This window comes from Ascidia mentula, chromosome 6 (genome assembly GCF_947561715.1).
Source record: "Ascidia mentula chromosome 6, kaAscMent1.1, whole genome shotgun sequence".
NCBI lineage: Eukaryota > Metazoa > Chordata > Ascidiacea > Phlebobranchia > Ascidiidae > Ascidia > Ascidia mentula.
In genome coordinates this window covers 9,429,564-9,445,489 of record NC_138571.1, presented here as the reverse complement: position 1 = coordinate 9,445,489, position 15,926 = coordinate 9,429,564, and the positions used below count along the sequence as shown (strand labels likewise).

The 15,926-nt window shown below is 35.9% G+C and overlaps 4 protein-coding genes across 7 annotated transcripts in view; 3 read left to right on the top strand and 1 right to left on the bottom strand.

The window, feature by feature from the left end:
* The first annotated feature begins 346 nt into the window (after positions 1–346).
* Positions 347–2,539, top strand: LOC145906354 (uncharacterized). The gene is made up of 2 exons (XM_082993774.1): positions 347–1,062; positions 1,210–2,539. The coding sequence occupies exons 1-2, from the start codon at positions 1,052–1,054 to the stop codon at positions 2,234–2,236; spliced, it is 1,038 nt and encodes a 345-aa protein (XP_082849900.1). The 5' UTR covers positions 347–1,051; the 3' UTR covers positions 2,237–2,539.
* Positions 2,540–3,216: 677 nt separating this feature from the next.
* On the top strand, positions 3,217–4,223 carry LOC145905644 (phosphomannomutase 2-like). Its single transcript, XM_082992898.1, has one exon. The coding sequence runs from the start codon at positions 3,321–3,323 to the stop codon at positions 4,068–4,070; it is 750 nt and encodes a 249-aa protein (XP_082849024.1). The 5' UTR covers positions 3,217–3,320; the 3' UTR covers positions 4,071–4,223.
* Positions 3,906–8,403, bottom strand: LOC145905643 (tRNA-dihydrouridine(20) synthase [NAD(P)+]-like). 2 transcript variants are annotated; one of them, XR_014402766.1, is made up of 14 exons: positions 8,152–8,403; positions 7,927–7,972; positions 7,702–7,790; positions 7,543–7,586; positions 7,221–7,281; positions 7,054–7,167; positions 6,635–6,792; positions 6,238–6,406; positions 5,758–5,891; positions 5,359–5,457; positions 5,169–5,259; positions 4,872–4,942; positions 4,150–4,522; positions 3,906–4,032 (listed from the first exon to the last, which is right to left on the bottom strand). XR_014402766.1 is itself a non-coding variant. In XM_082992897.1 (14 exons), the coding sequence occupies exons 1-14, from the start codon at positions 8,383–8,385 to the stop codon at positions 4,292–4,294; spliced, it is 1,488 nt and encodes a 495-aa protein (XP_082849023.1). In that variant the 5' UTR covers positions 8,386–8,403; the 3' UTR covers positions 4,243–4,291. The 2 variants fall into 2 exon arrangements, 1 of the variants encoding a protein (XP_082849023.1); XM_082992897.1 differs by lacking the exon at positions 3,906–4,032 and having other exon boundaries at positions 4,243–4,357; positions 4,411–4,522.
* Positions 8,404–12,712: 4,309 nt separating this feature from the next.
* Positions 12,713–15,926, top strand: part of LOC145905631 (uncharacterized) — a 29,286-nt gene continuing 26,072 nt past the window's right edge. For all 3 annotated transcript variants that reach the window (XM_082992883.1, XM_082992884.1, XM_082992882.1), the window contains exons 1-4: positions 12,713–13,053; positions 13,302–13,367; positions 13,677–13,831; positions 14,059–14,155. In XM_082992883.1, the coding sequence (XP_082849009.1) occupies positions 12,853–13,053; positions 13,302–13,367; positions 13,677–13,831; positions 14,059–14,155 (519 nt within the window). In that variant the 5' untranslated portion in view covers positions 12,713–12,852. The remainder of the gene's footprint in view (positions 13,054–13,301; positions 13,368–13,676; positions 13,832–14,058; positions 14,156–15,926) is intronic.

The following is a 15,926-nucleotide window of genomic DNA, read 5'->3' as shown; positions in this document are numbered from 1 at the left end:
TCGGACCAGGTATTTTACGTCACAATTAGGTATTGTTAAGACACTTTTCCAAAGCTTTATGTCTCCATCAAACGTTTACAGGAACTTTGGAATTAAATCATGTCTGCTTAAAAAGTTATAATCGAAAAGTCAATTTATCAGTGAAACCAAGTTTTTCAATTTGTATGTGGAAGGTTATATATCTGTCACAGTTAATCAAAATGCAGTAATTTTGGGTTGATTGCATAATCAAATATGTATTCTTGGATAGGCCAATGATGATTTTGTGTAACCTTTAAAAATACGGCCATAGTTTAAGAATTTCTATGTCGTCACGTGGTCGGGGATACTTCGGACATCATGGCAAAAAATCGCGAGAAGGCAACAATTTTTTTTATCGGTCATAGTAGAGAATAAACAGAGGCTGGATGAAATGATTGAATTTTGGCAGTAAGAAAAAGTCCCAAAGATAAAAAATCGTTTGTTGAGTCTAAAATCTATGATATCCGTGCTGCCGTTAAACGTACACGATTTACCCAAAGCATGAACGTGTGGAAGGGTCGAAACGATAAGTGGCCACGCCCCGATTCCTGAAAGCTTGAATGATATTTTATGCGCTAATGCCCCAATGCTGATATTGCGCCAAGTTTGATTTCGGTTATTTGTTAAATAAACAAAAAAAAACGTCTGTTAAAACTTGCTGTCCGAAATATCCCCAGTGACGTCCGATGTTACCCCGGTACCGGGGTGACTTCGGACTTTTGAGACCTGTATAAAAAATTGGCTGAATAAACATTTTTAGTGAGCTAAAACGAACGAAAAACCTTTTGTTTTTTGAGCAATGCTCTACTAATTACAACAAAATAAAATTTAAGAATGTGGTTCATAATTTAACAAAAATCTGAGCAATTTTCCCAAAACCGTCCGAGCTATCCCCGGTCTCCCCTATATTTTGACGCATTTTTTCATCGAAAACATTTTAGTGCATTGCAGTGTGCGGAATTTGTGAAAGAGTTAAATCAGATATTTTGTACAAGCAAGAAAGTATCTTAAAAAGAAGCAAAACTCCATCATGGACATCAGGTAATGCCTATATGTAAACGTAGTGGTATATGATAACAACATTTCTTTTTTCGTGGAGGTAAATAACTACATTCGTTATACGTTTCGTCAATGTAGCATATGTAGTAAAAACAGAATCATAACCTTGTTCTATTTAATTCAACACAGCACGACGGAATATTTACGAGTTTCCGTCTTACTTCCAACAACAGTGACTGGCGTCTTGCTCGTATCCACACTATGGATAACAGTTTCTCTCATCCACTATGGTTGGAAGAACAATTGCTGGTCTGGGATTTCTTCGACCAACAGTGAAAAGTTGAACAGGGGAATAATTTACATCGCCACCGTTGTGTTTTTGGTCATCACCACAGTTAGATTTGTCGTCGCTATCTTGGAAGTAACCGTGGTTTACATTCCCGGCGCCAACAATGTTTCGTGTGAGATACTGGGTGACGTGTCCTACACTACGTACAACACCGCCTACTTCGTCGAAATGCTTGTGTTTTGGCTTCGACAGCGCGTGTTTTATGCGAACAGGATGTTGACTGGAAATTACAGGCGGTCGTTGTTGCTTGTAAGCAGATACTCCATCGTGTTTGTAACTTTGTTTTTATTCAGCGGTCAAATTTTACACACCGCCCTGTATCCTGCGTATTTTTATGTTCCTGGTGGTTGCGCTCACAAATCTAACAGCGACGCTCATCGAATTGCTGTCACCCTTATCTCTTCAACGTACGTTGCAGGGGAGCTAGTCCTCGTCACTCTGTTTATTTACCCCATGCGTCGTCGCCTTAACGAAATAGCTGACGTAGTGATGCACAGGAACGTGAACCACGCAACCTCGTCGACCCAAAATGTCTCGGAAACAAACCAGACTTCGCGCCAAAGTGATGATTACGTCATCAGTGGTGGATCAAGCGCCGGTAAAAGCATGAAGCGCAAAAAATCCAGGTCTTCGCTACACGACGAAATTCGGACTATTATGACTCGTTCAGTTGTGTTTCTTGTCGTAGCGATTTTCACCACCATTGCGTCAACCGTTGGGACATATTTCATGGCAAAACATGCTGAGTTGCGGAATGAAGCGATCATGGTGAGTAACATTCTCCTATTTTCGCATGTTTTTTACACAGTGTGTTCTTTCACGGCGTTCAAGGCAATGTTGACTTCTCCCCTTCATTCGTGTTGTTAAGCGTTATTCTGTTTTTGTGCATACTTTACAAAAAGCAGCGCCGGTTTATGAGCTTGTCCAGTGGTTTATCTAAACGTACACGTAACCATTTTATTTCGTGATTATTTCCGAGACTTTGCCTATTTTGAAAAGCAATGTTTTAGAAAACTGATATATGTTCTTATTACTTTAAGCGAGCTGATTTGTGAATGGGCTTTCCCAGAAAAACAGTAAAATTGAGTAATTTTTGTATTTCCTATTCTCCGACCTGGTATAAAGTGTCTGTTGATTTTCGTTTTCCGCGACCTCTTCTTCTGCCTGTAAAGTTCGCAGAGTGTAATATACAAAAAATAAACACAATGTACATATACCTCTTAAGGTGAGTGACATGTGCAATCCTCTTTTTCAGCGCATGTCCCGAGTTTTGTGGCACAAAACTGCTCCACATTTGAAAATATTAGTATTATTGTTCTTATTTTTAGGCTTTTTAACCCCAACAACATTAAAAGCAGGGTTTTTCAGCTTTATGTGAGTCATAGTTAGGTTTTGTGTTATCACAGAGTAAACGTAACATAAATTCTACAACACCATTCTTAAAAAAGGGTTTTTAAATTTATTGGAATGTAATGGATCGATAGGAATTTAATGTATGTATGTATGGATGTCGAGTCTTTTTTGAAAAATCTGTTTATATTTGAAGCTTCTGAAAAAAGGATTTTAGAACTTTTTGTGTCTATGTACAATTCCCGCAGCGAACCGTGACGAAGCCGCAAAGTTTGTAAACGTGGAAAGATGCGAGTTGGAAATGAAAACGTGTTGGTAGAAAAAGCGGACACGCCTGTTTTGCAGGTTATTTTGCTCGATATATAACTTTGTCTGTTGGAAGCGTCTGTTTATTTTCGTTATTAATCTACAAACGTGAAGAGCTATTTTTTTTAGACTGGTGATAATTGGGATGCACGAAAATCTTTCAAATTTCTTAAATTTCTACTTGAAAAGTAGTTGATGGTTTGCACAATATAGCAATTTCATTTTGGTATCAAAGTACATTTTTTCTACAGATAGTTGAACGTTTTTTAAAGACTCAGGCAAAATTAGTACAAATATGCTGGAGAAGAATACATCAGTTCTGTGTCTTTTCGATGTCGACGGAACGCTTACCCTTCCTAGACAGAAAATTACAGAGGAAATGCACAAGTTCATGGATGAACTGCGCAACAAAGTTATGATTGGCATAGTTGGGGGTTCTGACCTCAACAAAATTGTGGAACAACTTGGTTCCAGTATTGAAGAGCTCACCGCACGGTTTGACTATGTTTTCTCAGAAAATGGACTTGTTGCCTACAAAAAGGGGGTCCTCATTGGGGAGGAAAGTATTCTCAATCATTTGGGTGAAGATGTGGTACAAAAGCTTATTAATTTTTGTCTTGGCTACATGTCCAAGTTGTCATTGCCCCAGAAGAGAGGCACATTTATTGAGTTTCGTAAGGGGATGCTCAATGTATGTCCTGTTGGCAGAAGCTGTTCACAAAAGGAACGTGATGCTTTTTCTGATTTTGACAAGAAACACAATGTACGAGAAAACTTTGTGAAAGCTCTTAAAAAGGAGTTTGGCAACGAAAACCTCACATTCTCCATTGGTGGGCAAATCAGTATTGATGTTTTTCCAACTGGTTGGGACAAAAGATTTTGCCTACGTCATATTGGGAAGGATGAGTACAGTGAAATTCATTTTTTTGGTGACAAAACTTCACCAGGTGGAAACGATCATGAAATTTTCACTAGTGATCGGACAATAGGTCACACTGTGACATCACCTGAAGATACCAGGTGTCAAGTTTCTGAACTTTTTTAAGAAAAGCACTTATACACATTACATTCATGCAGTCTTTTTTACTGTTTTAATATGTATAGCTGGTTTAGCTTTTATTTACCTTGTTAGGTCTTAGATGTTTTTGTATTGGTTGCCATGAAATTGTAAAATTTGTTTGCAGCAAAACGTAAAATAAATTTGACAAAAGATGTTTCTGTGATTGTGTATTGAACTGGTGCACAAATGAATTTCTAATTCACTGATCAGGCTCTCACTGCTTGAGGAGGTGGAGAGTGAGTGCTTGTCATTAAGGTAGAGTCATGGGAATCCTTTGAAAATAAGTATTAAAGTTTGTTTTTGGCCATAGATACACTTTACTTACATTTAAAACATCAACTGGTGGATCTGTTTGAGTTTTTCTACCATCGTTAAGACCGATGTGCCGTAAACATACAACACATGATGCATGTTCTGCTAACTGACGTGTTCTTTGACTAAACACATGTCATATTAAAAAATCATGGTCCAAAGATAACAAAATTATTACAATCAAAATCATCCCATTTGTAACTTGTTCATAACAGCTTGCAAGCTGAAAAGTTATAAGCTAATAAAAAGATTAGACAAATGACATTAGTATTTTAATGACTTTAAAATTGCTTGAAAAACAATAAAACAACCAAATTTTTGCATTGTGCAATTTTATTATCGACACCAAAATTGTGTTTGCATAAAAAATTTAAAGTACGACAAAGTTAACGTGTGATTTTGCACAACTAATTCCAAATTGTGACAAACATAGTTTCCTGTAAACTTTCCAAAATGATATACTTAATAACTTACCCTGCTAGGGTTGTGTATGTTTTCCCATCAAATGTTAATTTCGAAATGTAAGAAGCCTTATGTGTGCGTATCTGCATTGAAAAAAAAACACAAGTGGTTAAGTATCTTTTCCATTCAAAACAACAAAACTTTCTACTGTTTCGACAATGATGAATGACATAATTTCAAAAATCAGATGTAACACATCCAACGCTTAAAATGGTAATAGTTCATCATACAAGGAATAGTAATACTAGTAATATTTTTATCTGGTGTGTGTGCATTTGTTTTACATCTTGTAATCCAACCAAAACTTACAGTATCATATTCAGGAAGTGGTTTCTTATTGTCAATTGCCCAGGTGTTTAAAATCGACTTTGGGCTTTGAATTTTAATTCTGTAATTTCCTCTGAAATCATTCAAAACAATAAATTAAAAAAGTTTTATTGGATTGTTACCAAAGCTTAAATAAAAAAAATTTTATCATAAAACATAAAACTTTTCTTACTTTCTAAACGCGATATCCAATTTAATGATGCCTTTTTCATCTCCGAATTGATTTTGAGATTTCTCATCACTTGTAAATTTTTCCAGATTAAAAAGTTCGCTGCAGCAAAACAAAACAGTATTTAATCTTTATGGCATTATAAAAAACTTCTTCAGACAGAACAAAGCTCTATCCACCACAAATATAGTTTAAATCTGTAAACATTATTATCTCACAATACAACACTTGTATGTTACCTCATTATTAGTTGTAAAACACAAAGATGTGACAATCTACTTTATTTTTGCAAGAACATTGTTTGAAAGAAAAAAAGAAGAAACTTTTTTGAAAAAAACAACAGATTTCACTGTCCAAGAAACAATCTAAGCAGTTTTTATTGTATTGCATTCTGATACTGACCACAAGTCTTCATAGTTTTCACACGAGTTAATTTCAGAATATGGCGAGGTACAATTCTTTGAGTTAAAGTTGAGTTCAATTGTTTCTCGTAGGAAGTACATTGTATCACATAAGCGAAGATTATACTTGAGCGCCTAAAGTTGAAATTTCATGACAAATTTTTAAAGATTCACTACAAAAATCAAAGTAACCAGATAGTCCCTTATTCAATTGTAACAATGATTGTCAAGACTATGTCAAGCAAGTTCACAATTAAAAATTTTCCATAATCTAAAAAATAGCAAACTAATTTTCTTATGTTTCTTATGAATAGAAAGCTTTGTTACAGGGACATGCAGCCATATTGTTTATTAGCAGCAATGCAAAATATTCCTATTTACATTTTCTATTACTTAATAATGATAATTTGAATATATATGTTTGCTTGTATAATAGTCAGAATTAATCAACAATAATTGAACATTCAAAACCAACTCATACCAACAAAATGAATTCTTTTACAACATTTTCCAGAGGCAAAACTCCACCTTTACGAAAAACTGAGGGATTGCGAATTGCAGATTGTGCAACCATTACAGAGGGGGTAGAAGTTGATTCCCTGAACTTCAGTATATCCTCATAATTATTGATATACTCCAGAGATCCGCCACTAAACATGATTTTTTTAACATCTTGTGTGTTTATCGTTAACGCCGCCATTTTGGCTAATACGCCTCATGCATTGAAATTCAAACACAGTTTTTCGATATTTGGTGACATCATAGTAACAAATTATGTTGTCATAATATAGCCGCCCCCCTCTGGAAAAATGAAAACTAGGCGCCTATGCACCAAACACACTGTAAACCTAATTCTAAGTAAATACAACTTTCATTACTTGGCAATGACAGGTATTGAAATAGTTTGAGCAATTTGTCTAATTTCATCAACATGCACAGGTCGATTTTTCCTCTCCGTCCTCAATCTTCCATGAACAGCAAGAGCAGAAACACCTGTGCCCTCTATTCTTCTCACCAACTCCAATGTTTTTTCCATCTAAAATGGCCACAGTGGTTCATGAACTTTTTACCAATTGTTACATGCATTGTGGAGGAGTGACAATCCAGTATGGCCATGCAAATACGTGTTCCGAAACTGCAGAAAACTAAATTAATAAGGGTGCAGTTTCATGTAGCAGCAGTAGAACAAAAACTTTACAAAGTTATTCATTCACCATTGAGTGTTTTGTTTGCATTTTGTCCTTGGTTTGAAAACACTTGCCTCCATTTATAAACATGTAGGCATTTACTTACGAACCTCAGGAAGGAGTCGTATTTTGCAGGTAACCGGAACATGAAGATTGTTGACAAGTGTTATCAGGATGTCAACAATCCGATCAGGATAATCAAGAAGGAAAGCACCAGTCTTTGACTAAAAATAATTGTATTCTCATATAAATACTCCCTAAAGTTAGTAACACAAACCGCTTTGGCACTTGGTACTGGGCAACCTAGGTTGAGATCGATGCCAAGGACATCATGTTGTCTGTGAATGCATGTGTGTCTTAAAGTAGGTCAGTTATAATCAACAAACTAATTGTCAACCATTAATGCATTTTGAGAATAATGTATTGCCATTTGTTATTTAACAGGTAATGGTTTTGTATAACATGTAAACTTGTGATGAATTTTTTCTTTATTAAGCAGCATATATTTTAACACATGAATAATGGCATTTTATCCCAATTATGAATATCAAAACAACAAATTATATTATCGTTGACATTACATTGTAAAAAGTTCTTACACCAATTTAGCAGCATCCAATGCTTCTTTTGGATTGCTAGCCCCCTGAATATAAAAGTATAGTTTTGTCCAATTGCAATCATACTATTTTGTATTGTAGTTTACTATAAACAACAAAGCTACTCTGACATCTTTCTAAACATACTTTTTAGCATCTTACCAGTTGCAATATTACTTTGTTTCTCTCTGCAGGACAAGTTTCAAAGCAAGGGGTATCATTACACACAAACCGCACCAGTCGTGAACTTTCTACAATGACATACAAAAGTTTTTTGCAAGCACAAGTATTACAAGTAAGACATTTGGTGGGTGATTAATTTTCCTATGCATATGGGTTGCACAAATATATTGATAATATGAATTACAAATAGGATGTTGTACACACCATTTTCTTCGCGAACACATTCCCTGAGGCGTTTTGCAAAGATTTCCTGTCAAAACAAATTAAGCAAGTCTTTCATATTTGAAAATAAGTCAACAAAAAATTTTAAATTAAATAACGTATATACTGAATGCCACACACCTGTTTTCTGAAAGAATTATACACACAACAACTACAAAAAAACAAGCAAAAACAGATGTCCCAATTAAACCACAATGATCAACTTACATCAGTGTAAACCAAATCTGCCCCATACTGGAGGGCAAGGAGGCGCATTGGCAAGAAACCAATCCTCACCATTGGTGCCAATATCACCTTATCTTTGTAGTATTTGGGATTAGGTGCTTGAAGTGGTTCACATGACAAACGATCTTCCCAGTTTTTTAGGATTCGTATGCATGCCTTCACCTGGCAGTAGGTTAGTCTCCTGCATTTTACTTGAAATTTCGTTAGGAATCCCATTTTGTATGTTATCACCTGTTACCTAAAAACATGAGGAATGAAATGGCAGATAAACTATGTACATTTCTAATCGCTATGTAGTCTGGTGTCCACAAAAACAATTGTACTATTTTACCAAATTCGCCATCCTACAGTAAGTTTGTGATTTAGGGTCTAAAACATTTAGTCTGTAGCGTAGGCTATCTTTTTGGGGTAATACATACATATATATATATACTGAACTTTCGCCAATATGCACTGGGGCGGATATGAAAATATATTGTGTGGATGGGTAACATGGTGCGGAATGCGGATGACAATCGTTCAATAAATAGGCTTTTTAGTCTAGGATTTTTTTGTATTTGGTTATGTACACTACTTGGAAGCAACGCCAATCCTATTCAATGGTCGTTAGGTTTCCAATCGTTTAAATTTCGAAACGCTAAAGAAAGGGCAATTTATCATGCCGCCTGGCTGTTAGTACTAGTTATGTCATCCTTTTTCTCAAACAAACAGTTTACGCGTAAGGCCGCATTTTGCGGGTGAAACTTTCGTGCCACAGAAAAGTGCGCATAGTCTTTAAAAGGCTGAAAAGCACTGTACTAGACACTTGTTGCATCGACAGTTTTGAATAGGGAGGCGCCAACAAAGGTTTATAGTACAACAAACTTCACATCAACTGAATCTAAAGGAAAACATTCGACGGGCGAGATATTCATTGATTCGTCAGCAGCACCACCCTCATTCTGGCAGAATTCTGGCAGAATAATTTTGCAAATTTGCCACATTTTGAAAGGTACAACAGGCATTTACTCAAAAATTGGTTTCTTTTGGATTAGAATCAAATTACAGAGATAAGCAAGCAGTTCAAACCTCAAAAAACATTTAAACAAATTTTTTCGCAGCTGTATCAATCAAAAAAATCGCGAATTAAAAAAATCGCCTGGTTTTGCGATTCAGCATAATGGCGGCATGCAAAAAACTTCCCTAATACAATGAATTCTGCTCGGCGTTCTTGCAATAGGTGCCAATATTGACCAACATCACGAGAACGGAAATTTAATGCTCTACCACATGCAATTAACAAATTTGAAATTAAGGTGCCGGATGACCTTCAAATCGCCCATCGAAGACGACCCGCTTTTTGCGAATCAGCAGCATAATGGCGTAATGTCGGCATGCGAAAAACTTCCCTATTAAAACAATTCTGCTCGGCGTTCTTGCAATAGGTGCCAATATTGACCAACATCACGAGAACGGAAATTTAATGCTCTACCACATGCAATTAACAAATTTGAAATTAAGGTGCCGGATGACCTTCAAATCGCCCATCGAAGACGACCCGCTTTTTGCGAATCAGCAGCATAATGGCGTAATGTCGGCATGCGAAAAACTTCCCTATTAAAACAATTCTGCTCGGCGTTCTTGCAATAGGTGCCAATATTGACCAAATTTGACCATATTGACCAATAAGCCTTCTAAATTTATAACTTTAGCAGTATGCAAGTACAACATGTGTTCAATCATGTACATTTGCACAAATCAGCAAACTTGGCAATAATACACAACTTTATTTGTAAAAAATTGTATTTGTTGACTTCCGGGGCCGGGCCACGTAGCAGCCTTCGACATGCTACAAAATATTGATTTGCGGACTGCAGTTTGTACACTCTTGGTGTAAACAAATACAAAACATTTTTGCTACATGTTTAGATGATGGATTGCTTTCTACATTTCTTTTTCATGTGCTCTTTGGATAAAATGGCAACAAATTTTAGAGATATGTGACATATATAACGCTAAATACTATTTTTTCTAATACACACAAACATATGTATTTACTGTTTATCCTGTGACATGTGTTGCATAATTGATTTCTGTGACAAAATACTGTAAAAAAAATATGCTCTATTTTCTGTGCAGGTCGTATTCAGTTCGAAAAAAAGGAAATGTTGAATTGTTATGGTTACTTTTGAGGAAAAAGAAAATTGAAAATGTAGTGTAGTTCATACTACACCTGACAAATTCCTGCAAAAGTGTCATTGGTAGGGGAGTCAGGAGATAATAGGAGAGGGGTTAATAAAATTTTCATGTTAGGTACCACGAATCCATACGAGTTGATAAACCCTTCGGTATCTGAGATCAAATCCTAATAGAATGCAACAGTACAGTCAAACGATAACGCGTGAAATATGTCCACATCAAAGTCATTGCGTCATAAGGGACAAACAGAAAGAAAGGCAATCTTCGACCAAAACGAATTTCAATGCCAGGACCAAACTTTATTTTATCAAAATAGGACTAAAGACCGCATATCAGCAATTCTATTAAAATAGTTTTGCCCGCGGGGAATGCCCGTCTTGTACTCCTGCGTCATAGAGAGTCTCAGTTTCGTCACAAGGCAACCGGTGATGCATTGGGGTCAATTTTCTGTTTAATGAGCAAGAAGTCACGTGGTGTAGCCAGGGCGATTTTCAGCGTGTTTGGTGCAGTTTTAGTGCAAATTTTTGCTCTTCTCAGTCAGTCAGACGTTTGGTGAAGGGTGCTGTGAAAAGTTTAGTTGAAAAACCATCAAAATGTTCAAGGGGATGAAGCACAAAATTGAATCTTTTATTGGCACCTATTGCAAGAACGCCGAGCAGAATTGTTTTAATAGGGAAGTTTTTCGCATGCCGACATTACGCCATTATGCTGCTGATTCGCAAAAAAGCGGGTCGTCTTCGATGGGCGATTTGAAGGTCATCCGGCACCTTAATTTCAAATTTGTTAATTGCATGTGGTAGAGCATTAAATTTCCGTTCTCGTGATGTTGGTCAATATTGGCACCTATTGCAAGAACGCCGAGCAGAATTCTTTGTATTATGGAAGTTTTTTGCATGCCGCCATTATGCTGAATCGCAAAACCAGGCGATTTTTTTAATTCGCGATTTTTTTGATTGATACAGCTGCGAAAAAATTTGTTTAAATGTTTTTTGAGGTTTGAACTGCTTGCTTATCTCTGTAATTTGATTCTAATCCAAAAGAAACCAATTTTTGAGTAAATGCCTGTTGTACCTTTGAAAATGTGGCAAATTTGCAAAATTATTCTGCCAGAATTCTGCCAGAATGAGGGTGGTTCAGCAGCACATGTTTCGACTTTCGAGTTGTCTTTTGCAATCATTGAACCGTAAAGATTGCTACATGACGGATGACGTCACAAAACGAAAAAAAACTAGACTTTTGCGTTGCGGTCAAAAGTCGGCAAGTTTGAAAGACTTTAGACCTGTTAAGGCTGCAAACTATCAACTATGGGCGTTTCACATTTTCATTTAAATCCATGTGCCCGTGGCATTTTTTTTCATTTTTAGGAAATTTGCATCATTTTTTGTGAAGGAAAATGAACTGAATTTACATTATCACATAGGCCCTTTTTCAGAAAGGCTCTCCACTTCCCCAAAACAACCTGTGTGTTCACGACAGCGAGCAACGTGGGTATTTTATGTAATTGTTGCCTCATGTGGCCAGTGCAAAATCTGCAGCTGGAAGAAGCTTGTCCCACGCTCGCTTGTTGCTCTCCAAGCTTTAGCGAAAGGGCGTTGCTCTCATTTACATAAGGGGTTGTCAACGTGCGACTTGCCCAGCAAAGACTGACAGTGCTTTCCAACCGCCGGTTCACTCGTGCCGGTTCATGTTCATATCGGGCATCAAAACATATTAATTTTGCATGAAATGGATTTCTTCAGGTGCGAAGTAAAAATTCTTTTGCCTTGTTAACTTTAATTGTTGTTGATAAGTTATTTAGGTACCCATTTTTTTGCATGAACACACAAAATATGATTGTTTTTTATTTGTTTTGCAGCGTAAACACCTCAAGCGCTAGAGAGCAACAAGCGACACTTGACAAGAAAAAGAATTTTAAGAAAGGGTGTCGATCAATTGGAGAGTCAAACTTTAGGAAATCATTTCTCGAGTTTCCGGCGTTTTGACAAAACCGTCCCGCTTGTTGCCACTGTTACGTCACAAAAAGTGCCATTGGCACGGTGTCAGTTGTTTTTTTGTTTGGATGCAGTGCTTAATGTTTGCAATTGAAATCATCGACGTTCGTGGAATCTCATTTTACCTTAATAAGTATAAGTTAATCTTTTTTTGTGGAGTTTTGAGGTTTTTCATGTAATCAAGGTGCTTTGAAGGCGAGTTGCAAAAATAGGAACGTAATTATTATGTCTACCGCATATAGTGTTTGGGGTTTTTGTAAGGTTTACATAAAAACATGACTTCTTTTATTTAAATTTTATATTTAAGCGTTTTGTTTTTAAGAAACATGAATTTCTTAACATCAAATTACTTTTTTTTCATTAAATTGAAGGATAACTATGTAAAGGGTTAGTAGGCTAATTGTTTTGTAAATAAGGGGTAATGATATCTCTGGGAAGTTAGCAAAGCATAATCTATTGATTCTGGGAAAAAGAAAATTGTTGCGATTGTTCAAGCTGCAAATTTAAAAGCATCATGCAAGGTTTGAAGGACAACCCGTGTAAAAACTTTGCACCAAACATTTTCAACAAGAACAAGTGCCAAAACTGCTTTCGGCCCAGAGAGACCCATTTGCAGTCGGACAAGGATTTAAGTAAGGCAAAACCTGTGTATTGTGGATGGTTGCTGCTTGCCCCAATTGGGACTGATTTCACCAACCCCATGCACAAAAACAGAGTGAGTCGGCATAATTTATAATTTTATATTGAAGTGTTGTAAACTACTAGTGATGTAAAAGGACCACATATTGTTCCAATTTGTGAATAGCTGTTTAATATTTTGTACAAACCAAATGCTGTCCTAAATACAAATCCTAATTGTAGTGTATATAATATTTGGTTTGGTTCTATTGCATTGAGTTGCTGATGTAAAAACTTATTTCTGCAAATAGCAACAAAATTGACTAGTCTTTGTTGTTTGTTAAGAAATGGCAACGTCGCTGGTTTGTCTTATTTGAACATGGAGCTCTTCGATATGCACTTGATGACAATGTAAGTGGTATATATTATGTCTTTTGAAGCAACAAGATTTATGTGAACAGATGTATTTATCTAAAAAATTGTAAAGGAAGCAAATCGTTCCATGGTGTTATGCCCTAGACCTTTAAACTTCAGTGTGATATCAGGCCTTGTAAGTAGTAGAAGACATTGTACATTTCATTTTTTTTCATTTGCAATCCATACCCACATGGTCATATTGCTCTTTTTTAAATCTTTTTAGTCTTTTGACATCTTAATTATATATTATGCAGTTTCCCATCAATTGTTTTCTAAATAATTTTTGAATGTCTCTTTTTGCAGCCAACTACAGTAGCACAAGGTACAATTGACATGAATCTGAGCACAGATGTGAAGTATGCTGATCCCCTTACCAATCAGAAACACTCCATGTGTATTTTCATGCAAGATTCGGAGCGCTATTTCATGCGGGGTGAAAATAAAGAGGATATAATGGGGTAAGTGTGGTGTGTTAATATGTGTATATCCAGTTACTTTGTTATTTTTATATTAAACTTGTAGTGCAGCAATTAAAATAGGTTAAGTGATGCTTTGTTTGAGGTTGACAATTTGGCAAAACTTTTCAAATACAAAATAAATTAACCTTTAAATTTGTTGTGTCAGAAATAGTAAAAATCTTAAAATATGGGTCTTGTACAACATTTTTATTCTATTATATATTCAGGTGGCATGATACACTTCTTGTCTATCCCGAAACAATTAAGGAGGAAATGCGAATAAAGAAACGCAAGCGGAAAAGCATGCCACCCAGTGCACAACAGGTTAGTTTATCTTAATGCAAGTTTGCATGTTCCCATTTTTCCTTCAGGTGCAACTGTACATAATTGCTTAAGGAAATGACATGTTTTGTTATGAGGTATTTCTAGTTTGAGTGACACAATCATGCCCCTGGGGCATTTATTTAACTTGTCTAGTAGTTATGTTACATGCACATGTGTGGTCAGTGATGTATTTCATCATGCGAGGAGGGAATGCAATGCAATGCTTTTTTATGTGCAACCGATTACAAACCTGGCAATTATTTTGCATTAAATAGTAAAAGTATCATTGATTAAACAAGCATAAATGTCCATGTAATGTTGCCAAAAATAATTCATTGGTAATGCAAATCTATCTTTTAGAACATAAAAAATGCAGAACCTCAACAATGTTAGTCTGCACGGCATTGTGACCACACACCACTTATATCCAAATATGAATTTTCACTAAGACTTTAACAGCTAATGGCGGCATCTCATTACCTGAGCCCCCTTATCATTATAGCATCAACACAATACCATTTTAGGTGGTGAAGTTGTTCGTGGCTTACACTGCACTCGTTGGTGTTTATGTAGTGAAGAGCTTGTTTTGCCTTCCCCACCTTGTTTGCTTTACTATGTCACACAAATGTCAGCACTTTATTTAAACATTGTTGATAAATGTAAGCTCAAAATTTGTAGACATCAGTTCACTTTTGGCAATTTTATGATAACCAGTGTCAAGCAGGAGGTTACTTTTCCAACCAATAAATTTGCAAAAAATTTAATTTGAAAAATTAGCCCATGTATTCTTATGACATTATATTCACATGCTTTGCTAATGTTGCATCAGTCTACCAACTACCAATTTACTATAAATGCTTCTTTCTGATTTAACCTTTTGTTTTGCTTCTGCGTTTGCTGGGCTTTTGTTGTCCATTTGACCGTGACAGAATTTGTAAGCTGACTTGGTGCCTGTTGTAGTTGGCGTGACATTAATTAACACGACTGGCACATAACAAAGGCCTAATTAGTATAGTGTACTGTTGTGGTTGCTTGAAATCCACCTTGTGTGACATTCCCTTATAAAGTCTGAGTCAAACTTGTTAGAAACACCTTTTTGGCAAATTAATTTTGCACCAATGTTTGAGGAGCTGATGTAAAATGTGTAGTTGATAATGGTTGGCATGGTATGTTGTAGTTTAGGGTGGTTTAACATTTTGGAAAAACATCTTAAATACATCAAAGTATTCTCATTGCACTGCATAATTTGCTGTTACAATAAACTCCCAGGTCCAAAAATACAAAAAACAGGCTCCAACCATCAAAAATGTAACGTTGATTGTTGAAATATAATTATAACCAGTTAATCAGTTATCAAATATATCATAGTTTATGATTATGACAAGAATAATCCTGTGGGTTAGAGAGACAAAAATATTTAATAATCTTCAGGGAGTTAAACGTATATTATGTGAAACACACACCCATGAATAGATACTTAGGAAGATCGTTGCATTTAATTACTTCCTTAATATACTAAAGCTTCATAATGTTTTCTTATAACACCATTCATAATGCCACCCACCAGATGTGCCTGGGTGTTCATTTTCTGCAGTCACCTGCAAGGCCATGTTACATTACCTCAACTGTTACCTTGTCCTTAACATTTGCACTTAAATGCCCAAGCAACTATCTATACATTTATTTGTGCAGTTCATGATATTTAACATAATTACACACCTAATACATTTTGCAGGTTTTATCCTTAGATATATTTGTTTGTAAATTAACT

Excerpts from the sequence above, each read along its gene's own strand:
- LOC145905644 (XM_082992898.1), top strand. The coding sequence starts at position 3,321 with ATGCTGGAGAAGAATACATCAGTTCTGTGTCTTTTCGATGTCGACGGA.
- LOC145905643 (XM_082992897.1), bottom strand. The coding sequence starts at position 8,385 with ATGGGATTCCTAACGAAATTTCAAGTAAAATGCAGGAGACTAACCTAC. Across the intron at positions 7,282-7,542 it reads TTGGATGCTGCTAAATTGGT|ACAACATGATGTCCTTGGCA; the intron begins GTAAGAACTTTT and ends ATGCATTCACAG. Across the intron at positions 6,407-6,634 it reads TCAATACCTGTCATTGCCAA|TGGCGGATCTCTGGAGTATA; the intron begins GTAATGAAAGTT and ends AATCATGTTTAG.